This window comes from Oncorhynchus nerka, linkage group LG4 (assembly GCF_034236695.1).
Source record: "Oncorhynchus nerka isolate Pitt River linkage group LG4, Oner_Uvic_2.0, whole genome shotgun sequence".
NCBI classification, from domain to species: Eukaryota; Metazoa; Chordata; class Actinopteri; order Salmoniformes; family Salmonidae; genus Oncorhynchus; species Oncorhynchus nerka.
Genome location: NC_088399.1, coordinates 86,467,066 through 86,491,537, shown reverse-complemented (window position 1 = coordinate 86,491,537; position 24,472 = coordinate 86,467,066). Strand labels below are relative to the sequence as shown.

The window sequence follows — 24,472 nt, the reverse complement described above, 5'->3', positions numbered from 1 at the left end:
TGCTCTGAAGGGGACATACAGGGACGGAATTAATATCTGGGGCACTAGTTTTAATTGTGGATCAGAAAGGAGACTTGATTTAAGGCGTTAGGAGAAGGGTTTTATAGCTACATGTAATGTAATTAAAACGAATGCCTTGAAGTCAGGCCATAACATTTCTTAGGGGTCACCCTCTACAGTGAGGCAAAAAAGTATTTAGTCAGCCACCAATTGGGCAAGTTCTCCGACTTAAAAAGATGAGAGAGGCCTGTAATTTTCATCATAGGTACACTTCAACTATGACAGACCAAATGAGAAAAACAATCGAGAAAATCACATTGTAGGATTTTTAATGAATTTATTTGCAAATTATGGTGGAAAATAAGTATTTGGTCACCTACAAACAAGCAAGATTTCTGGCTCTCACAGACCTGTAACTTCTTCTTTAAGAGGCTCCTCTGTCCTCCACTCGTTACCTGTATTAATGGCACCTATTTGAACTTGTTATCAGTATAAAAGACACCTGTCCACAACCTCAAACAGTCACACTCCAAACTCCACTATGGCCAAGACCAAAGAGCTGTCAAAGGACACCAGAAACAAAATTGTAGACCTGCACCAGGCTGGGAAGACTGAATCTGCAATAGGTAAGCAGCTTGGTTTGAAGAAATCAACTGTGGGAGCAATTATTAGGAAATGGAAGACATATAAGATCACTGATAATCTCCCTCGATCTGGGGCTCCACGCAAGATCTCACCCCATGGGGTCAAAATGATCACAAGAACGGTGAGCAAATTCCCAGAACCACACGGGGGCACCTAGTGAATGACCTGCAGAGAGCTGGGACCAAAGTAACAAAGCCTACCATCAGCAAGGGCATTGAAGATGAAACGTGGCTGGGTCTTTCAGCATGACAATGATCCCAAACACACTGCCCGGGCAACGAAGGAGTGGCTTCGTAAGAAGCATTTCAAGGTCCTGGAGTGGCCTAGCCAGTCTCTAGATCTCAACCCCATATAAAATCTTTGGAGGGAGTTGAAAGTCCGTGTTGCCCAGGAACAGCCCCAAAACATCACTGCTCTAGAGGAGATCTGCATGGAGGAATGGGCCAAAATACCAGCAACAGTGTGTGAAGACTTACAGAAAACGTTTGACCTCTGTCATTGCCAACAAAGGGTATATAACAAAGTATTGAGATAAACTTTTGTTATTGACCAAATACTTATTTTCCACTATATATTTTACCTCTTGGGGATGTCATTTGAAAACATAATGTTAACTTTCACTGCTTTGCAGATGACACACAGCTATAAATTTCAATGAAACATGGTGAAGCCCCAAAATTGCCCTCGCTAGAAGCCTGTGTTTCAGACATAAGGAAGTGGATGGCTGCAAACATTCTACTTTTAAACTCAGACAAAACAGAGATGCTTGTTGTAGGTCCCAAGAAACAAAGCGATCTTCTGTTGAATCTGACAATTAATCTTGATGGTTGTACAGTCGTCTCAAATAAAACTGTGAAGGACCTCGGCGTTACCATAATCTCTCTTTTGACGAACATATCAAGACTGTTTCAAGGACAGCTTTTTTTTCCATCTACATAACATTGCAAAAATCAGAAACTTTCTGTCCAAAAATGATGCAGAAAAATCCAGACCTGCTGTTTTCAACTCTCTAGAGACAGCAGGAGCAGTAGAGATAGTCTTAATGATCAGCTATGAAAAGCCAACTGACATTTACTCCTGAGATGCTGACTTGCTGCACGACTTGCTGCACGACAACTACTGTGATGATTATTATTTGACCATGCTGGTCATTTATGAACATTTGAACATCTTGGCAATGTTCTAGGGAGTTTTTCCTAGCTACCGTGCTTCTACACCTGCATTACTTGCTGTTTGGGGTTTTAGGCTGGTTTTCATTACAGCACTTTGAAATATCAGCTGATGTAAGAAGGGCTATATAAATACATTTGATTTGATTTTAAAATTGATTAAATAAAACACTTTTCTCATCAATCTACACACAATACCCCATAATGACAAAGCGAAAACATGTTTTTAGAAATGTTTGCAAAAATCAAAAAACAGAAATACCTTATTTACGTAAATATTCAGACCCTTTGCTATGAGACTCGAAATTGAGCTCAGGTGCATCCTGTTTCCATTGATCATCCTTTCTACAACTTGATTGGTTGATTGATCATCCTTTCTACAACTTGATCCACCTGTAGTAATTTCATTGATTGGACGTGATTTGGAAAGGCACACACCTGTCTATATAAGGTCCCACAGTTGACAGTCCATGTCAGAGCAAAACAAGGTCAAAGGAATTGTCTGTAGAGCTCTGAGACAGGATTGTGTCGAGTCACAGGTCTGGGGAAAGGGTACCAAAACATTTCTGTAGCATTGAAGGTCCCCAAGCACACAGTGGCCTCCATCATTCTTTTATGGAAAAAGTTTAGAACCACCAAGACTATTCCTAGAGCTGGACGCCCGGGAAAAAAGGTAGCAATCGGGGAGAAGGGCCTTAGAACCCGATGGTCACTCTGACAGAGTTCCAGAGTCCCTCTGTGGAAATGGGAGAACCTTCCAAAAGGACGACCATCTCTGCAGCACTCCACCAATCAGGCCTTTATGGTAGAGTGGCCAGACGGAAGTCACTCCTCAGTAAAAGGCACATGACAGCCCGCTTAGAGTTTGCCAAAAGGCACCTAAAGGACTCTCAGACTATGAGAAACAAGATTCGCCTGTCTGATGAAACCAAGATTGAAATCTTTGGCCTGAATGCCAAGCGAACCTGTCATCATCCCTATGGTGAATCATGGTGGTGGCCGCATCATGCTGTGGGGATGTTTTTCAGCAGCAGGGACTGGGAGACTTGTCAGGATCTAGGCAAAGATGAACAGAGCAAAGTGCAGAGAGATACTTGATGAAAACCTGCTCCAGAGCGCTCAGGACTTCAGACTGGAGTGAAGGTTCACCTTCCAACAGGACAATGTCCCTAAGCACACAGCCAAGACAACGCATGAGTGGCTTCAGGACAAATCTCTGGATGTCCTTGAGTGGCCCAGCCAGAGCCCTGACTTGAACCTGATCTAACATCTCTGGAGTGACCTGAAAATAGCTGTGTGGCAATGCTCCCCATCCAACCTGACAGCGCTTGAGAGGATCTGCAGAGAAGAATGGGAGAAACTCCCCAAATACAGGTGTGTTAGGCTTGTAGTGTCAAACCCAAGAAGAATTGAGGCTGTAATCGCTGCCAAAGGTGATTCAACAAAGTACTGAGTAAAGGGTCTGAATACTTATGTAAATGTGATATTTCATTTTTCATACAAAAAACTGTTTTTGCTTTGTCATTATGGGGTATTGTGTGTAGATTGATGAGGGGGGAAACAATTTAATCAATTTTAGAACAACGCTGTAACGTAACAAAATGTCGTAAAAGTCTGAATACTTTCCAAATGCACTGTATGCCTGAAAGCTCTCTCACACACACACACACACACACACACACACACACACACACACACACACACACACACACACACACACACACACACACACACACACACACACACACACACACACACAGTGAAGTAAATACAAGATTTGCATATAAACAAACAACCTCCTACAGGTAAGTCCATACATGCACATGATACACATGATCAATGTACACAGCAGGTACAGGTACATCTTAAATCAATACCATAGACTACATCCTGTTGCCCTGTTTGACAGACAACAACCTCTCAGCAGAGTAGACTAAACACTGACAGTTCAGTTCAGTACAGCCACATCTCTGTATACACACTATGTCCTTTGATGCCGCATGTGGACCCAGTCTGCCAGCCCAAGGTCGCCAGTTGTTTCTCCTCCCAGTCCTCCCAGTCCTCCTAACACATCTTGATATTGGAGGATGGAAGGAGAGAATCAGGGGAGACAGAGGGAGAGGAAGGGAAAGGGGGAAGGAAGCTAGGGGAGGGACGGCAGGGAAACCATGCCTGAAGCCTTGTAAGAATCTCAGCGCATGGGTCCCAAATAGCAGCCTATTCCCTATTTCGTGCACTCTTGGCCAGAGCCCATAGGGCCATACTATAGAGTTTTGGCCAAAGATAGTGCACAACATGGGGAATATGTTTACATTTGGGACACAGATTCAGAGTTAATGGTCCTTCTTCTCGCACCAATCAATCGCGGCTAATCTCTCTCTCTCCCTGCGTTCCCCAGAGTGGTCCGCCATCCGGCGTAACGCCATTATCCCATCTCTCCCTCGTCACCGCCACCCGCCAAACAGTCCATTCAGCTAGGACGCAACACCATACAACTCCAATCCCAGAGCTCTCTCTCTCCCTCTCTCTCTACAATCCCAGAGCTCTCTCTCTCTCTCTCTCCCTCTCTCTCTCTCCAATCCCAGAGCTCTCTCTCTCTCTCTCTCTCTCTCTCCCTCTCTCTCTCCAATCCCAGAGCTCTCTCTCTCCCTCTCTCTCTACAATCCCAGAGCTCTCTCTCTCTCCAATCCCAGAGCTCTCTCTCTCCAATCCCAGAGCTCTCTCTCTTCCTCTCTCTCCCGCTCCCTCTCCAATCCCAGAGCTCTCTCTCTCTCTGCAATCCCAGAGCTCTCTCGCTCTCCAATCCCAGAGCGCTCTCTCTCTCTCGCCAATCCCAGAGCGATCTCTCTCCAATCCCAGCGCGCTCTCTCTCCAATCCCAGAGCGATCTCTCTCTCTCTCTCTCTCTCCAATCCCAGAGCGATCTCTCTCCCCAATCCCAGAGCGCTCTCTCTCTTTTCAATCCCAGAGCGCTCTCTCTCCAATCCCAGAGTGCTCTTTCTCCAATCCCAGTGTGCTCTTTCTCCAATCCCAGAGTGCTCTTTCTCCAATCCCAGAGCGATCTCTCTCCAATCCCAGAGCGATCTCTCTCCAATCCCAGAGCGATCTCTCTCGCTCTCTCTCCAATCCCGGAGCTCACAATCTCTCTCTCTCCAATCCCAGAGCGCTCTCTCTCTCTCTCTCCAATCCCAGAGCGCTCTCTCTCTCTCTCTCTCCAATCCCAGAGCTCGCTCTCTCTCTCTCTCCAATCCCAGAGCTCTCTCTCTCTCTCTCTTCAATCCCAGAGCTCTCTCTCTCTCCAATCCCAGAGCTCGCGCTCTCTCTCTCCAATCCCAGAGCTCTCTCCCTCTCTCTCTCCAATCCCAGAGCGCTCTCTCTCTCTCTTCTATCCCAGAGAGCTCTCTCTCTCTCAATCCCAGAGCGCTCTCTCAATTCAATTCAATTTCAATCCAATTCAATGGGCTTTATTGGCATGGGAAACATATGTTATCATTGCCAAAGCAAGTGAGGTAGATAATATACAAAAGTGAAATAAACAATATAAATGAACAGTAAACATTACACTCACAGAAGTGTCAAAAGAATAAATACATTACAAATGTCATATTATATATATATACAGTGTTGTAACAATGTACAAATGGTTAAAGGACAAAAGGGAAAATAAACATAAATATGGGTTGTATTTACAATGGTGTTTGTTCTTCAGTGGTTGCCCTTTTCTTGTGGAAACAGGTCACAAATCTTGCTGCTGTGATGTCACACTGTGGTATTTCACCCAGTAGATATGGGAGTTTATGTGGGAAATATGTGTCTCTAATATGGTCATACATTGGGCAGGAGGTTAGGAAGTGCAGCTCAGTTTCCACCTCATTTTGTGGACAGTGTGCACATGTATTTTCTCTCTCTCTCTCTCTCTCTCTCTCTCTCTCTCACTCACTCACTCACTCACTCACTCACTCACTCACTCACTCACTCACTCACTCACTCACTCACTCACTCACTCACTCACTCACTCACTCACTCACTCACTCACTCACTCACTCGTTAGTGTTCTCCTGTCTCTTGGCCCAGTGGAGCCAGGCTCCTCAGGCTGCGGATCCTGAACTCCACAGCCCAGGCATGCAGAACCACACCCAGGGGATATAATCATACTCAGAGAGGCTAATACATTCACTCCACTACATTGACTTGGGACTGTGAGAACACTACATTGACTTGGGGCTGTGAGAACACTACATTGACTTGGGGCTGTGAGAACACTACATTGACTTGGGACTGTGAGAACACTACATTGACTTGGGACTGTGAGAACACTACATTGACTTGGGACTGTGAGAACACTACATTGACTTGGGACTGTGAGAACACTACATTGACTTGGGACTGTGAGAATACTACATTGACTTGGGACTGTGAGAACACTACATTGACTTGGGACTGTGAGAACACTACATTGACTTGGGACTGTGAGAACACTACATTGACTTGGGACTGTGAGAACACTACATTGACTTGGGACTGTGAGAACACTACATTGACTTGGGACTGTGAGAACACTACATTGACTTGGGACTGTGAGAACACTACATTGACTTGGGACTGTGAGAACACTACATTGACTTGGGACTGTGAGAACACTACATTGACTTGGGAAGAACACTACATTGACTTGGGACTGTGAGAACACTACATTGACTTGGGACTGTGAGAACACTACATTGACTTGGGACTGTGAGAACACTACATTGACTTGGGACTGTGAGAACACTACATTGACTTGGGACTGTGAGAACACTACATTGACTTGGGACTGTGAGAACACTACATTGACACTTGACTTGGGACTGTGAGAACACCACATTGACTTGACTTGGGAACACCACATTGACTTGGGGCTGTGAGAACACTACATTGACTTGGGACTGTGAGAACACTACATTGACTTGGGACTGTGAGAACACTACATTGACTTGGGACTGTGAGAACACTACATTGACTTGGGACTGTGAGAACACTACATTGACTTGGGGCTGTGAGAACACTACATTGACTTGGGACTGTGAGAACACTACATTGACTTGGGACTGTGAGAACACTACATTGACTTGGGACTGTGAGAACACTACATTGACTTGGGGCTGTGAGAACACTACATTGACTTGGGACTGTGAGAACACCACATTGACTTGGGACTGTGAGAACACTACATTGACTTGGGACTGTGAGAACACCACATTGACTTGGGACTGTGAGAACACTACATTGACTTGGGGCTGTGAGAACACTACATTGACTTGGGGCTGTGAGAACACCACGGGTTGGAAGGTTTTTACTCAGTGACCCAAAATAAAAAGGCTGTCTTTTCCTTTCCAAGAAACCAGAGTGTGAATGCGTTGTGACCTGCTGCTTTGGGGGCTGTAACCAGCTAAACACTACTTATCATTTCAGAGGCATCTCGTTTAATTGAAGTCACAGAAAGGTAATTGACTCCAAGGGAGAGTTTCATCCTTCCATCCCACCTTTTTCCTCCGCAGGACCAAGCAGAGCAAACAAACATGAAAAAGCAACAGCTTCACGTCGGGTCAATAGCATCAAAGTACTTTCAAAGGACCTCCCCCAACCCTCCCCTGGAATCCTCCCAGAATACACCACTGAGGGCCGCCTTTCATCACGACTCTGCACCCTGAACTTCCAATCCCACTGCTGATTTGTCGAAGGTCACCAGGGCTCTTTTAAACATCTCAACCAATTGCGTTGGCGTTTAGGGAGGACGTTGCCCTGTCAGAAGTTCCGATCTTGACAGGAGCTGAGGAGGTGTCTGGAGGAGTTGAAAGGATTTCTTAATTAGCTCTGAACATCCACTTAGTCCGTACCCCCGGTGTACCCTGACGAGTCTGTGCCCACCGCCAACAACATCAAAGGCCAATCGACTTTGGAAGTCAAATTTAGATCTGAAATTCGGTTTGCTGTTAAACCGTGATGGTGGGCTGTCATGCAAACAGACTGTATTAGTGCTGTATTAGAAGTGTATTAGAAGAGCCTATTAAGATGTACAGTACAACCATGTTCATTTGTGGTGGATATTTGACTGATCAAAGTTTCGCTCCGGTCACAAGACACATAATACAGTCTTCCCACTGTTACATACTCACAGAACAATAATCAATCAAAGACAATCACCCAGCTTCCGTTATTGTGTTCAGTGACCTAAATAACAGCAGCAATATCAATCACAGTTTTAACAAAGCCAAACATTACAGTCACCATCTCTAACTACTATTCACTCATGACAGTTTGTGGTCCAAATATGGTGTGCCAGGATCCAAAAAGCCATTCACACTCCAAACAGTCCTGTCAAAGCAAAATCCACCCTTCAATCAATCCTGGCAAGGCTAAGTCCAACTGTAATCAATCCTAGCAAGGTGAAGTCCATCCCTCAACTAATCCTGGCAGAGCTGAGTCCACCAGCTCTCTACACATCGGCCCTTACCCAGTAGCAGGGGTAGAGGGTTGCCAAGTGTTTCTTACCGGCATGCCTTGCCAACACCCCACATCCCAGCTGGCTTGGTAAGGAGAGGGTCTGGCTAGCAGTGGAAGAGGACAGGAGGTGGCAGAGTGGCTCATATCCTCCTGAACCAAAAATAACCACAACGAAGCCTGCTGCTGATCTGGCCTCACTGGCGGACATGTTGGTGCCCCAGATCCAGAACCATTATCGCTATTAGAGAATCTAGTGGTGCCACCAAGATGTTGGTGTTAGATTGTGGTGAATAAGGGCCCAGCATTTCCCCCAGTAAGTTATGGCAAGGAAATACTCTGGCCAATACTCTGACCACGTTTGTCATGTGACCTTTCCGGAAAGGTCACATGACAAACGTGGTCAGAGTATGTTTTTGTTAATATAAATGGGAGAAAAATGATGGTCAGATGTACCTCCAAGCTGTACTCCTCCACGGTCCTCTTCAGCGGATCAACGATCTGCCAGCAGATGAGGATGCACAGGTCAATCAGCAGCATCCCACCCACGATGATCAGCAGCTTCTGGTCCTTGATAATCTGGAGGGAAGAAGAGAAGAGAGAGAATGATAGGGGAGACAGGGTGAGAGAGGTGGCTGTAGGTACACTTTTAGAAAAAGGGACATATACTTTGAAAGGGTGCCTGGAACCAAAAAGGGCTCTACCTAGAACCAAAAAGGGCTCTTCCTGGAACCACAAAGGGCTCTTCCTGGAACCACAAAGGGCTCTTCCTGGAACCACAAAGGGCTCTTCCTGGAACCACAAAGGGCTCTATCTGGAACCAAAAAGGGCTCTACCTGGAACCACAAAGGGCTCTTCCTGGAACCAAAAAGGGCTCTACCTGGAACCACAAAGGGCTCTACCTGGAACCACAAAGGGCTCTTCCTGGAACCACAAAGGGCTCTACCTGGAACCACAAAGGGCTCTTCCTGGAACAACAAAGGGCTCTACCTGGAACCACAAAGGGCTCTACCTGGAACCACAAAGGGCTCTTCCTGGAACCAAAAAGGGCTCTTCCTGGAACCAAAAAGGGCTCTACCTGGAACCACAAAGGGCTCTACCTGGAACCACAAAGGGCTCTTCCTGGAACCACAAAGGGCTCTACCTGGAACCACAAAGGGCTCTTCCTGGAACCACAAAGGGCTCTACCTGGAACCACGAAGGGCACTTCCTGGAACCAAAAAGGGCTCTACCTGGAACCACAAAGGGCTCTTCCTGGAACCACAAAGGCCTCTACCTGGAACCACAAAGTGCACTTCCTGGAACCACAAAGGGCTCTTCCTGGAACCACAAAGGGCTCTACCTGGAACCACAAAGGGCTCTACCTGGAACCACAAAGGGCACTTCCTGGAACCACAAAGGGCTCTACCTGGAACCACAAAGGGCACTTCCTGGAACCAAAAATGGCTCTACCTGGAACCACAAAGGGCTCTTCCTGGAACCACAAATGGCTCTACCTGGAACCACAAAGGGCACTTCCTGGAACCACAAAGGGCTCTACCTGGAACCAAAAAGGACACTTCCTGGAACCAAAAAGGGCTCTACCTGGAACCAAAAAGGGCTCTACCTGGAACCACAAAGGGCTCTACCTGGAACCACAAAGGGCTCTTCCTGGAACCACAAAGGGCTCTACCTGGAACCACAAAGGGCTCTACCTGGAACCAAAAAGGGCTCTACCTGGAACCACAAAGGTTGTCCTACATTGATACACAAAGGTAGCTCCTTTTTAAATGTAGGGAGGGTAGGGAGGGATGAGAGGTAGGATACAGTGAGCTGGTAAAAGACACCAACCCGAGCGGGAGTCGCATAAATCAACAAAGACCCTCTTTTGTGTTGGTGAACTTTAGAGGATGAAAGGTGGGCCACCCCGCCCCCTCCCGTCTGATCTTTATTTTGAACAGCGTTTGACCCCACCGCCGTCCACATCAAAGCAAAGGTCAGGAGAACACAGACATGGACGCACTTGAGAGAAATCATTTCATATAAATGATGTGGTCTATCTTTAACACTCTCTCTCTCTCTCTCTCTCTCTCTCTCGCTCTCTCTCTCTCCCTCTCTCTCTCCACCGCCACAGACAGAAGACGGTGGACTCAGAATGGAATAGGGGATTGGTTTAACACTTTCTCTCTCTCCACCGCCACGGAAGAATCATATCAGAAGATTGACCATGGTCTCATGTCCCTTTGGCCAAGACAGATGTCAAATTAATAAATGATCACATTCTGCTATTCCCAATGGGACATAGTGTTGTTGTGTACTGGATACAATATAAGATCCACACAGCACAGTACACTACCTACAGTATCTGAGTCAATCTGTATAGCTGTGCCCCATAATAAATAAATATGCTCTCTGCTCCCTGCTCTCCATTACATCAGGCCTGCTAACATTAGAGCTGGCTACATCAGGCCTGCTAACATTAGAGCTGGCTACATCAGGCCTGCTAACATTAGAGCTGGCTACATCAGGCCTGCTAACATTAGAGCTGGCTACACGAGGCCTGTTAACATTAGAGCTGGCTACATCAGGCCTGCTAACATTAGAGCTGGCTACATCAGGCCTGCTAACATTAGAGCTGGCTACATCAGGCCTGCTAACATTAGAGCTGGCTACATCAGGTCTGCTAACATTAGAGCTGGCTACATCAGGCCTGCTAACATTAGAGCTGGCTACATCAGGCCTGCTAACATTAGAGCTGGCTACATCAGGCCTGTTAACATTAGAGCTGGCTACATCAGGCCTGCTAACATTAGAGCTGGATACATCAGGCCTGCTAACATTAGAGCTGGCTACATAAGGCCTGCTAACATTAGAGCTGGCTACATCAGGCCTGCTAACATTAGAGCTGGCTACATCAGGCCTGCTTTCTTTTTTGCATTTTAAACGCTTCTGCCTACCCTGGTGACAGTATTTCTATATTCTACTGCTGATTCGTCATTAAAAGCATGGGGATGTGGACTGTGTGAACTGTAGAATACACTGTGTACACTAGTTGTGATCAGGGCCCTGATCCGTGGGGAATGGGATCGTCAGATATGATCAAACGTTTGCATAATGTGTATTTATTTTAGTATGAAATACACAGCTCATATAAGATCATGTACACACGCGTGAGGTCACTGTTCTGTGTAAGCTTGTACAGTATTATATATTACACTAACACTATGTGCACTATGTTTTGTCTTCTCTATGTGTGTACACATTAGTGTGTGTGTGTGTGTGTCTGTGGGTGTGTGTGTGTGTGCAATGGAGTATCTCACTATGTGCACGTTCAAGAATACTCTAAAGTAAATCTCAGAGACAGACTACCAGGCAGACACGGAGGGAGGCTGCAGAGCAGCCTGTTTGATTGACAGGCCCCGTGCTTACCCAACACTGAACCAGGCCTCTTTAAGGAGTGAAGGAGTGCTGTGCGAACCTTACCGAGTGGAACCCTTATTGAGCACACCCTGATTTACAGTCTTCTCCCTGAGGGAGGGGGGAAGGAGGGACGGAGATGGAGGGACTGGCGAAAGGACGGAGGGATTGATGAAGAGATGGCAAATATCACTGGGGTTCCATGGCGAAACCCCAGCAACACTCTGATGACTGACAACAGCTATAACTTCACTCAGCCAAAGACCCTGCACTCAATCAGTGTGTGTGTGGAGGGAGGGAAAAGGAGGGGAGGGAGGGAGCTAGGTTAACTGCTGCCGACAGACAGATCCTGGCCCTGCTGAACCACCAGGGAATAGGTCTTTAGATTTAAGGGTTGTCTAGCTCCACCTGGGGAGCACTCAGTTTAGTCTCTCTGCTCTGATGGAGGAGGAGGAGGAACAAGAAGAGGAGGAAGAGGAGGATGAACAAGAAGAGGAGGAGTAGGAACAAGAGGAAGAGGAGAAACAAGAAGAAGAAGAGGAGGAACAAGAAGAGGAGGAAGAAGAGGAAGAAGAAGCGGAGGAGGAGGAAGAGAGGAGAAAAAACTGAGTCTGCATAATTGCCATAGCAACACATTTCACAGGAGCAAGAGCTGTTTTGTTTTTCTTTGAATTACAAATCAAAAATACATCTTTTTAGATCTTAACACAAAAGATCCTCCCTTTTTTAGCACATCTGAAGATATCAGAACGTGTTTGTGTTTGAGATGACCGCAGACTTAAAGGAGAGATGTCTCTTTCCATTTTTAAATCTCTCTCTCTTTCTCTCTGCCTCCCACGCACTCTCTCTCTCCCACTCTCTCTGACAGCTCTCCCACACTCCCTCCTGCAGCCGTTTCCATCCCGACACATCTATCCAGGATGTGATGTGAGGTGGACTACAAATATCAAAAGGCCAGCAGAGATGCAGCCACAGAGGCCTGGCAAGCCTTTACATAATCACACCAGCTACACAATCATATTGTGTCAGATAGATATTGGTTTGCTGTTTTGTATTTCCATTGAAGAGAGGAATCGAAATATGTCAATCGAAAACAGGTCAGTGGGTAGAGTGTGTGTTACAGAAAAGCACACACGTACGGACGCAAGAATGCAAACACACAAGCATGTGCGCAAGCACACAAACACATAGCCCTTTAATCCTGTAAAAAACTGCAGGCTTAAACAACGAGATGAATCACCACTCTCCCTGATGATCAGCCAGTCTCGCACAGCAGTAACAGAAACCCCACACACATTCCATCAGGTTCACCACAGGGAGCATGTGTGTGTGCTTGTGTGCGTGTGCACTGAACATAGAACAAAAGGTGTGTGTGGTAAATTATTTAGTGCTTGAGTCAATCTCTAGCTTGGCTTCTTCAGCTTGACTTTTTCTAGAGAAAGATCGCAGCAGCAGCATATACCCAGGGGGAGCTCCAGCTGTCCCTGAACTGTTGTGTGTGTGTGTGTGTGTGTGTGTGTGTGTGTGTGTGTGTGTGTGTGTGTGTGTGTGTGTGTGTGTGTGTGTGTGTGTGTGTGTGTGTGTGTGTGTGTGTGTGTGTGTGTGTGTGTGTGTGTACAGTCTGAGCTGAGCAGAGTGTCTGTAATGCTTTTTGTGGCTGGATCGTTGCAGCTCCTCTGGGGCTTGGGGTGACTGAGTGGGGCTAACAACCTGCCTTACTGCTGGGTCTCCCACTGGGAGAAAAACACCACTTCTTAGGTCTGCTACAGTAGTTACTCAGTTACACACATGTAGTTTGAGGACATGTTCTGGTTGAAAAAGAGCATCACCAAGTGTAAAAGGTGCTGGTTTAGATCCCGGCGCCTCTGTTAGAAGACGTGGTAGTGACCAGTAGGAAACCAATCATATTAAATGACATGGGAGGAGATGGCTGCTGTTTTACATAATGTTCCTGCCACCGTCCACATGTCCGAAAATAGCTTTTTCATATCAGGGCAGCGATTACTCACCTCGTACTGGACGAACATATGTTTTCTTTAACGAGTGGGACGCGAAGGATTTACTTCAGAGCCCCGACAAGGCCAACATCCCAGTAATTCACATGAGAAGGAGACAGAAATATCTGGGATGTAGGTCGGGGTGCCTTGTAAGGATCTGACGGCGAGTGGGTAATCTGCCTCTACCACCAGTCCTATTAGACAACATACAATCATTAGATAACGAAATAGACGAGCTACAATCACAAATATCATACCAACGGGACATTTAAAAACGGTAGTATCTTTTGTTTCACTGAGTTGTGCATGGATAACATACAGCTGTCGGGTTTTGCGCTGCATCGGCAAGATAGAACAGCTGCCTCCGGTAAAGACGAGGGGTGGCGGTCTGTATATTTGTAAACAACAGCTGGTGCACAAAATCTAATATTAAGGAAGTCTTGAGGTTTCGCTCGCGTGAGGGATAGTATCTCATGATGAGCTGTAGACCACACTATTTACCAAGAGAGTTTTCATCTATATTTTTCGTAGCTGTCTATTTACCATCACAAACCGATGCTGGCACTAAGACCGCACTCAGTGAGCTGTATAAGCAAACAGGAAAACTAAACATGGTTGCATCACTGCCTGGTACGGCAACTGCTCGGCCCCGTTGGCCACAAGGCACTATCGAGGGTAGTGTGTACGGCCCAGTACATCGCTGAGGCCAAGCTTCCTGCCAACTAGGACCTAAATACCTTAGCAACATTGTCACAGACAGCAACCTGGAAGCTCCCCTGGTGATTGCTACTTGATAACCAGATTGTGATAGGGCTGCATACTTGCTCCGAGGCGAGGGGTAAAGTGTTATTTTTTGCAAACCCTGAAAATGTGGTCAGAAACAATATCACATAACAGTCCCTCCCCTTCTCTCTTCTACGCCTTCTTCTCCCTCTATTCATTTGATATCTGACATAATGCATGTGTAGTGACACAGGAATCAGTGGCATAAGAAGCTGCTGCTAGCTGCTGTTAACCAGTGAGGATTTCTCTATCAGAGTCCATAATGGCCAATTATGGTTCTAGGCTCCTGCGTTCTGCTTGAGTGCAGCCAGCCTCAGCAGACCAGACCGTGTGACTACCACAATATACTGCTGCTTGTTCACAGCAACAGAAAACGCTCTCTTCCTTCAATGAACTGGTTTACACAAAAAACCAAAATGAGCGTGGCTAGTCTGATGTTGATAGTCTTTTCTAAAGAAGGGGAGTTAGCATGTTAATCCTGCATGTGTGCTCCGTTGCTCATAAAGCAGGTCCCATACCTGTGGCTGTAATCCCCTCCTTGTGGTGACACTATGGCTTTGTCCCATATGGCACCCTATTCCCTACATAGTGCACTACTTTTAGACAGACCCTTATGTTAGTGCACTATATAGGGGATAGGGTGCCATTTGGGACAAAGCCTGTATGCATGTTGGCTACTCTGCATCTTTCCACAACCTGAACACTGTCAGCTACTGTATTAGCAGAGTGACCAACGAGGCAAGATCGGTGTCAAATCTATTCAGCCGATTCAGGAAGTGAATAGAAATGCAATACTTAAAATGTAAACGTTCACTTTGAAATTGATTTGACTGAATGGAAATAGAAAGGGACCCCATTCACCTCATTCATAAGACAAGGTCAATGCTGGTGCAAAATGATGATCATATGGTGATAATAGTAATAATAATGATAATAATTCATCATCATCATTCCACATAATACAATTTCAGGAAAAACACACGTCACTACTTTCTGCTGTTGGCCATCATTTTGGCCATGAGACCACACAGGTAGTGATTTACATTTTCTTTTCACTACTATTTTTTGCTTGTTTATTAGATAAGGTACAGATAGATAGGAAAGACAGGAAGAGTAGCAATGGGTTGGATTGGAATCCATGCTGCAGCAGTGTTCCATGGGCAGAGAACTGCGTTCTCTCACCTTTTTCTTCATCTTGACGTTCTTGAAGATAGCATGGACTCTCCAGGTCTTGGCAAACATGGCACCAAACGCTGTTGTGTAGCCCACAATGAGGATCCATGTTCGCACCTGCAAGACGAGGACAGAAACAGTCAAAAGCTGTCAAAGAGCTGGACTAAAACAAAGATCTAGACTGACAAGATGTTAGCATTTATTTTTTTCTTAGCCGACAAATTCACCAAAAGCTCTAAAAGTGCACTAAAAATAGTCAGAATCCTATCATAATTCCATGAAAGTGAATGTGCAAACTTCAGAGGAAGTCGTATACTAGGATCATGGCTGTCAAACTCATGAATATGTGTTATTAAAAAGAGACCTAGCAGCCTCTCCCTACTTGAAATCCAAGGATATTAAAACAAACCCAATACTATGGTGCCTTCTGTAGGCTATATCTGTATTTAGAATGAGTTGTAACTAAATAAGAGCAACAAAGCTATATCCTGTAATAACTCCCACAGTATCTAATTTAACAAGCCGGAAAAACACTACTTTAACACCCACTGCACTAAATGCTGTTTGTGTTTGTTTGTCTGTCTGTTGAAAAGCATTCTTGGCAGGGAGGCAGAGTCACAATAGAACAGACCAAGGCAGGAGATTCAGCAGCAACCCTATTCTCCCCCCTGTGTTGCTTGAGGAAAATAGGAGCCCTACTGAAAGAGACTGTTCTAGGGGCCCCTTGACAAATGACTAGGTCTGGTCTGTGTGGGGGATGAAAAAGATATATGACCCTAAATCACATCAAAGTTTATTAGTCGCGTACATCGATTTGAAGATGCTATTGCTGGTGCAGAGTAATACCTATGTTTCTAGCTCCAACAGTGCAGTAATACCTATGTTTCTAGCTCCAACAGTGCAGTAATACCTATGTTTCGAGCTCCAACAGTGCAGTAATACCTAGCAATACTAAACAATCCACACAAAATCCAACAAATGAAAAGAAAGTAATTAAGAAATGTTGGAACGACTTCAATTAACAACACAAATAGCACTGGAACAGTAATCCAAATCCAATGTGTGTATACACCGGATGAATTTACACATTATATACTAAGAACGATATGTACAGCAGTAGATATATTATAGTGGGAGAATGATATGTAAAGCAGTAGATATATTATAGTGGGAGAATGATATGTACAGCAGTAGATACAGTATATTATAGGGGAGAATGATATGTAAAGCAGTAGATATATTATAGTGGGAGAATGATATGTACAGCAGTAGATACAGTATATTATAGGGGAGAATGATATGTAAAGCAGTAGATATATTATAGTGGGAGAATGATATGTAAAGCAGTAGATATATTATAGTGGGAGAATGATATGTACAGCAGTAGATATATTATAGTGGGAGAATGATATGTAAAGCAGTAGATATATTATAGTGGGAGAATGATATGTACAGCAGTAGATATATTATAGTGGGAGAATGATATGTAAAGCAGTAGATATATTATAGTGGGAGAATGATATGTACAGCAGTAGATATATTATAGTGGGAGAATGATATGTAAAGCAGTAGATATATTATAGTGGGAGAATGATATGTAAAGCAGTAGATACAGTATATTATAGGGGAGAATGATATGTACAGCAGTAGATATATTATAGTGGGAGAATGATATGTAAAGCAGTAGATATATTATAGTGGGAGAATGATATGTACAGCAGTAGATACAGTATATTATAGGGGAGAATGATATGTACAGCAGTAGATATATTATAGTGGGAGAATGATATGTACAGCAGTAGATACAGTATATTATAGGGGAGAATGATATGTAAAGCAGTAGATATATTATAGTGGGAGAATGATATGTAAAGCAGTAGATATATTATAGGGGAGAATGATATGTAAAGCAGTAGATATATTATAGTGGGAGAATGATATGTAAAGCAGTAGATATATTATAGGGGAGAATGATATGTACAGCAGTAGATATATTATAGTGGGAGAATGATATGTAAAGCAGTAGATATGTTATAGTGGGAGAATGATATGTACAGCAGTAGATATGTTATAGTGGGAGAATGATATGTACAGCAGTAGATATATTATAGGGGAGAATGATATGTAAAGCAGTAGATATGTTATAGTGGGAGAATGACATATACAGCAGTATATATATTACTAATAAATAAACTCACCTTTCTACTGACTCTGAAAAACACCAAAAGAAAGATTCTCAGGCTCCCTGCTCATCTGCGTGAACGTGCCTTAGGCATGTTGCAAGGAGACATGAGGATTGCAGATGTGGCCAGGGAAATAAATTACAATGTCCGTACTTAGACGCCTAAGACAGCGCTAAAGAGAGACAGGACGGACAGCTGATCGTCCTCGCAGTGGCAGACCACATGTAACAACACCTGCACAGGATCGGTACATCCGAACATCACACCTGCAGGACAGGTACAGGGTGGCAACAACAACTGCCAGGGTTACACCAGGAACGCACAATCCCTCCATCAGTGCTCAGACTGTCAGCAATAGGCTGAGAGAGGCTGGACTGAGGGCTTGTAGGCCTGTTGTAAGGCAGGTCCTCACCAGACATCACCGGCAACAACGTTGCCTAAGGGCACAAACCCACCGTCGCTGGACCAGACAGGACTGGCAAAAAGTGCTCTTCACTGACGAGTCGCGGTTATGTCTCACCAGGGGTGAGAGTCGGATTTGCGTTTATCGTCGAAGGAATGAGCTTTACACTGAGGCATGTACTCTGAAGCGGGAATGATTTGGAGGTGGAGGGTCAGAATCATCGGACTGAGCTTGTTGTCATTGCAGGCAATCTCAATGCTGTGCGTTACAGGGAAGACATCCTCCTCCCTCATGTGGTACCCTTCCTGCAGGCTCATCCTGACATGACCCTCCAGCATGACAATGCCACCAGCCATGTTGCTCGTTCTGTGCATGATTTCCTGCAAGACAGGAATGTCAGTGTTCTGCCATGGCCAGCGAAGAGCCCGGATCTCAATCCCATTGAGCACGTCTGGGACCTGTTCGATCGGAGGGTGAGGGCTAGGGCCATTCCCCCCAGAAATGTCCGGGAACTTGCAGGTGCCTTGGTGGAAGAGTGGGGTAACATCTCACAGCAAGAACTGGCAAATCTGGTGCAGTCCATGAAGAGGAGATGCACTGCAGTACTTAATGCAGCTGGTGGCCACACCAGATACTGACTGTTACTTTTGATTTTGACCCCCCCTTTGTTCAGGGACGCATTATTCCATTTATGTTAGTCACATGTCTGTGGAAATTGTCCAGTTTATGTCTCAGTTGTTGAATCTTGTTATGTTCATACAAATATTTACACATGTTAAGTTTGCTGAAAATAAAAGCAGTTGACAGTGAGAGGACGTTTCTTTTTTTGCTGAGTTTATATGAACTAAAATGCAATGTACAGTAGTAGCAATATTACAATGAGTTATGTTGAGAATACAGTATAAATACACAGTAGAAACCCCATAGCAAAATGGTAGATTACTGTCTGATGGCTTTGAGATGGCTATAAACTGTTTATCAGTCTCTCGGTCCAGGCTCTGATGCCTGTACTGTTTCCTCCTTCTAGATGATAGCGGGGTGAACAGGCCATGGCTCAGGTGACGGAGGTCCTTGATGATCTCCTTGGTCTTCCTGTGACACATGGTGCTGTAGATGTAGATATATTATACAGGTACTAAACGACATCATAACCGCCATCGATAAAAGACAGTACTGTGCAGCCGTCTTCATCGACCTTGCCAAGGCTTTCGACTCTGTCAATCACCATATTCTTATCGGCAGACTCAGTAGCCTCGGTTTTTCGGATGACTGCCTTGCCTGGTTCACCAATTACTTTGCAGACAGAGTTCAGTGTGTCAAATCGGAGGGCATGCTGTCCGGTCCTCTGGCAGTCTCTATGGGGGTGCCCCAGTGTTCAATTCTCAGGCCGACTCTTTTCTCTGTATATATCAATGATGTTGCTCTTGCTGCGGGCGATTCCCTGATCCACCTCTACGCAGACGACACCATTCTATATACTTTCGGCCCGTCATTGGACACTGTGCTATCTAACCTCCAAACGAGCTTCAATGCCATACAACACTCCTTCCGTGGCCTCCAACTGCTCTTAAACGCTAGTAAAACCAAATGCATGCTTTTCAACCGATCGCTGCCTGCACTCGCATGCCCGACTAGCATCACCACACTGGATGGTTCCGACCTTGAATATGTGGACACCTATAAGTACCTAGGTGTCTGGCTAGACTGCAAACTCTCCTTCCAGACCCATATCAAACATCTCCAATCGAAAATCAAATCAAGAGTCGGCTTTCTATTCCGCAACAAAGCCTCCTTCACTCACGCTGCCAAGTTTACCCTAGTAAAACTGACGATCCTACCGATCCTCGACTTCGGCGATGTCATCTACAAACTTGCTTCCAACACTCTACTCAGCAAACTGGATGCAGTTTATCACAGTGCCATCCGTTTTGTCACTAAAGCACCTTATACTACCCACCACTGCGACTTGTATGCTCTAGTCGGCTGGCCTTCGCTACATATTCGTCGCCAGACCCACTGGCTCCAGGTCATCTACAAGGCCATGCTAGGTAAAGCTCCGCCTTATCTCAGTTCACTGGTCACGATGGCAACACCCATCCGTAGCACGCGCTCCAGCAGGTGTATCTCACTGATCATCCCTAAAGCCAACACCTCATTCGGCCGCCTTTCGTTCCAGTACTCTGCTGCCTGTGACTGGAACGAATTGCAAAAATCGCTGAAGTTGGAGACTTTTATCACCCTCACCAACTTCAAACATCTGCTATCTGAGCAGCTAACCGATCGCTGCAGCTGTACATAATCTATTGGTAAACAGCCCACCCATTTTCACCTACCTCATCCCCACAGTTTTTATTTATTTACTTTTCTGCTCTTTTGCACACCAATATCTCTACCTGTACATGATCATCTAATCATTTATCACTCCAGTGTTAATCTGCAATATTGTAATTATTCGCCTACCTCCTCATGCCTTTTGCACACATTGTATATAGACTCCCCCTTTTTTTCTACTGTGTTATTGACTTGTTAATTGTTTACTCCATGTGTAACTCTGTGTTGTCTGTTCACACTGCTATGCTTTATCTTGGCCAGGTCGCAGTTGCAAATGAGAACTTGTTCTCAACTAGCCTACCTGGATAAATAAAGGTGAAATAAAAAAATAAAAAAAGATGTCGTGGACGGCAGGCAGTGTGCCCCAAGTGATGCGTTGGGCGGACCGTGGAGCCTTGTGGTTGTGGACTGTGCCAGGTGGTGATACAGCCCGATAAAATGCTCTCAATGGTACATTTGTAAAAGTTCATGAGTGTCTTTAGGGGCCATGCCAAATGTCTTCAGCCTCCTGAGGTTGAAGAGGTGCTGTTGCGCCTTTCTTTACCACATTGTCTGTGTGAAGGGACCATTTCAGGTCGTCAGTGATGTGCCGACAGTGGAACTTTTGACCCTCTGCACTGCGGCCCCATCAATGTGGACAGGGGCATGCTCTCTCTTCTGTCTACTGTAGTCCACAATCAGCTCCTTCCTTTGGTTGACGTTGAGGTTATTTTCCTGGCTCCACTCTGCCTAGGCACTCACCTCCTCCCTGTAGGCTGTCTCGTCGTTGTTGGTAATTAGACCTACCACTGTTGTGTAGCCAGCTCTCCTGTGGGCTACGACCACTCTCTTTCTCCTTCCCATTGAGGAGCAATGGCGCACTAGATAAAATACTGCCCTTGCTTGTTTTTAGAGTTTAAACTGGAATATACTTTTTTTTTTTAACTCAAAAGGTGTTCCTGTGTGTGGGTGTTTATGTGGGGCGAGGGAGGGGGAAGAGGGCAAAAAAGACAGCAAGAGAGGGATAGAGAAAGAGATAACAAAAAAACAATTACAGCAGCCATACAAAGAAAACAGTGCATATTGATTGGTTGGATCACATACTTTTCCTCAGCACTTCCTCTCTGATGTGACAGCCTCCATTTTGGATTGTTTTGGCTGAGGTGAGCCGGGCAGGCAGGCAGGCACTCGATGGCAGTTGATACGTGCTGCGCCAACCGCCTAGCTAACATTTTTTATCTCTGTGGGTCCTGGTCAAAAGCAGTGCACTATATAGGGAATAGGGGGCCATTTGGGACGCAAACCAGTTATCGCTGTAATCAAACCTGTTTAATTAAACCAGAGGCTATGATAGTCACGTTCAAACGCTTGCTGTGGGAGTAGGAGTTTAATGTGCTCCATGTTAGGAAAGACCCAGGGACTGATCCAATCAACTCCCATTATATGAAGTCCCATCCCCTTCCCCCCGAGTGACACAGCGGTCTAAGGCACTGCATCTCAGTACTAGAGGCATTACTACAGACACACTGGTTTGAATCAACAGGGCGGCGCAACAGCGTCGTCCGGGTTTGGCCGGTGTAGGCCGGCATTGTAAATAAGAATTTGTTCTTAAACTGACTTGCCTAGTTAAATAAAGGTTCAAATGTAATTCTGAAGGGAGGAAGAGAATGTTAGCTAGTGTGCTAGCCTAGCATTAGCCTGGATCTTACACCTTTTGAAGGGATGAAGAAAAGACTGGTGTGCTAGCCTAGCTTTAACCTGGATCTCACAACTTTTGGAAGTAGGAAAAGAATGATAGCTAATAGCTGGCGTTAGTCTGGGATGCACACCTTTTGAAGGGGATCAAGAGAGAATGCAAGCTAGCGTTAGAGTGGATCGCACACCTTTCGATGGGGGAGAAGACAGAAGAGAATGATATAGTATTAGCCTAGTGTTAGCCTGGGATCTTACACGTCATTAGCACAGCATATATGGGGTTCTAGCTGTACAGGTTATATACTCACAGTACACAAGGCCTCAAACTCTTTGTCGGACACCAAGGCGCCGTCCAGGCCGAAGAGGAAGATGGAGGAGTAGGAGAGCATTCCACCCAGGATGATAAGGTTGTTCATGTAGGGACTGGACATCTTGATCAGTCTGTCGGGAGAGGAGAGGAGCATGTACAGCAAGGTTTGGAATTGTGAGAGGAACACAGAGCTCCAAAATTGAAAAACTCAGAAGGACCATTTTAACATTGAAACATGTTTTATATAACAGTGCATGTAGAATGCAGTAACAGCAGCGGAGCGACTTGGGGGAACAGAGTTCCAAATGTGTTTTTGTCTTGGTGAATGCGCTATTTTCCCTATATTTCCCCCCACATGGGCCAACCTCCTAGCAATTTGAGTTCTAGCCAATGTGCTTCAGCCCCTTGCCAATTGAGTGACAGCTAGCAAGGTGCACACACAGCAGAGTGAGAGACTGAGCAATGACGTGGTGCACATACAGTATCTGCACAATTTTTGGAGACTACTTTTTGCTAGTGAGTGCTATTTTCAGAACTACTGGCTAAAAAGTATACAAAAGTACTGGTGAATGAATTTAACATTAGGATTGGGGGAGGGGAATCTAATCCTAGATCGGTACCAAGAAGAAACTTCCCCCCGGAGCTCTACTAGTCTAGATAGCACTAGTCCACCAAACTCCAAGTTTTCCTGACTCCATAGTATGGAAAAGCTCCTTGATGTTGTCAGCACAATGCTTTGATAACGAAGTGGGCTGTACTTTGATTGGTTCTCCTCTGTGTCTTTGTCACTCAAACACCAACATAGACAACCACACACAGTCTCAGAACGCCGCCCACTTCCAACACAACTGTTGGATTTTCAAATCCAAACAACGTCTCAGAAAAAAATGTTTGAGAGAACCAATCAAAGCTCAACTAATTTCTGCGCGAATACTGCATTTACAATGGACTCCTGTCCGGAACAGTGTGTCACAGCTCTCCCTTGCTGTGTACCACGTGAGTGGTGTCAGCTAGGCTACAGCTCTACCCACTCCTCCCCCCATTCCCCTCCCTCTTCCACTGACCTGTGGTTGCGGTTCTTGATGTTGAAGAAGAGGAAGGCCCCTGCCATGAGCATGCCCAGGATGGTGATAACAGACAGGATGCTGTAGAGGGGTACGTTGATGTTGCGACGCTGCAGACGCACAAACGTACGGTCCTTAGGAGGCTCCACCCCTGAAATCAAGAGGAGGAACTCAGTTTGCCATATAAAAACAAGTATAATAATGACTTCTACAGGGGAAGGATAGACAACCAAAAAGAGCCCTCACCAGTATTTAACATTGAAAAACAACTCCACAAGAAGGGGAAAAGAAAAATAAGTTGATTTGGAGGATCCACTCCTGAACGAAGACGAGGACATTCACAGGCCCACTGGCAAAAACTGGTTGAATCAACATTGTTTTCACGTCCTTTCAGCAACATTCAAAATAATATTATGACGTTGGATTGATGTGGAAAAGTGATTGGATTTGCAAAAAATTCATCAACGTAAGGGAATTTTATATTTTTTCCACCCAACTTTTAACCTAAATCCAATAACATAGTGATTTTTTGGGGGTGAATTTATATTAGTTGACAACTCAATCAAATGTAAATCAAACCTAGATGTGGAACTGATGTCTGTGCCCAGTGGGGATGTTCTTAGCCTGAGAAATGTACAATAACCCACAGAGAATTCTTTAGATTGGGGGTGGCAGGGTAGCCTAGTGGTTAGGGTGTTGGACTAGTAACCGAAAGGTTGCAAGTTCAAATCCCCGAGCTGACAAGGTACAAATCTGTCATTCTACCCCTGAACATGCAGTTAACCTTAACCCACTGTTCCTAGGCCGTCATCGAAAATAAGAATTTGTTCTTAACTGACTTGCCTAGTTCAATAAAATAAAATAT

General features: G+C 45.2%; 1 protein-coding gene across 1 annotated transcript in view; it reads right to left on the bottom strand.

The window, feature by feature from the left end:
• LOC115117124 (gamma-aminobutyric acid type B receptor subunit 2) overlaps positions 1 to 24,472 on the bottom strand; it is a 595,916-nt gene that overhangs the window by 79,448 nt on the left and 491,996 nt on the right. Inside the window, exons 10-13 of the mRNA XM_065017992.1 lie at positions 23,608 to 23,758; positions 22,542 to 22,674; positions 15,652 to 15,759; positions 8,750 to 8,872 (exon numbers count right to left, since the gene is read on the bottom strand). Of these exons, the coding sequence (XP_064874064.1) occupies positions 8,750 to 8,872; positions 15,652 to 15,759; positions 22,542 to 22,674; positions 23,608 to 23,758 (515 nt within the window). The remainder of the gene's footprint in view (positions 1 to 8,749; positions 8,873 to 15,651; positions 15,760 to 22,541; positions 22,675 to 23,607; positions 23,759 to 24,472) is intronic.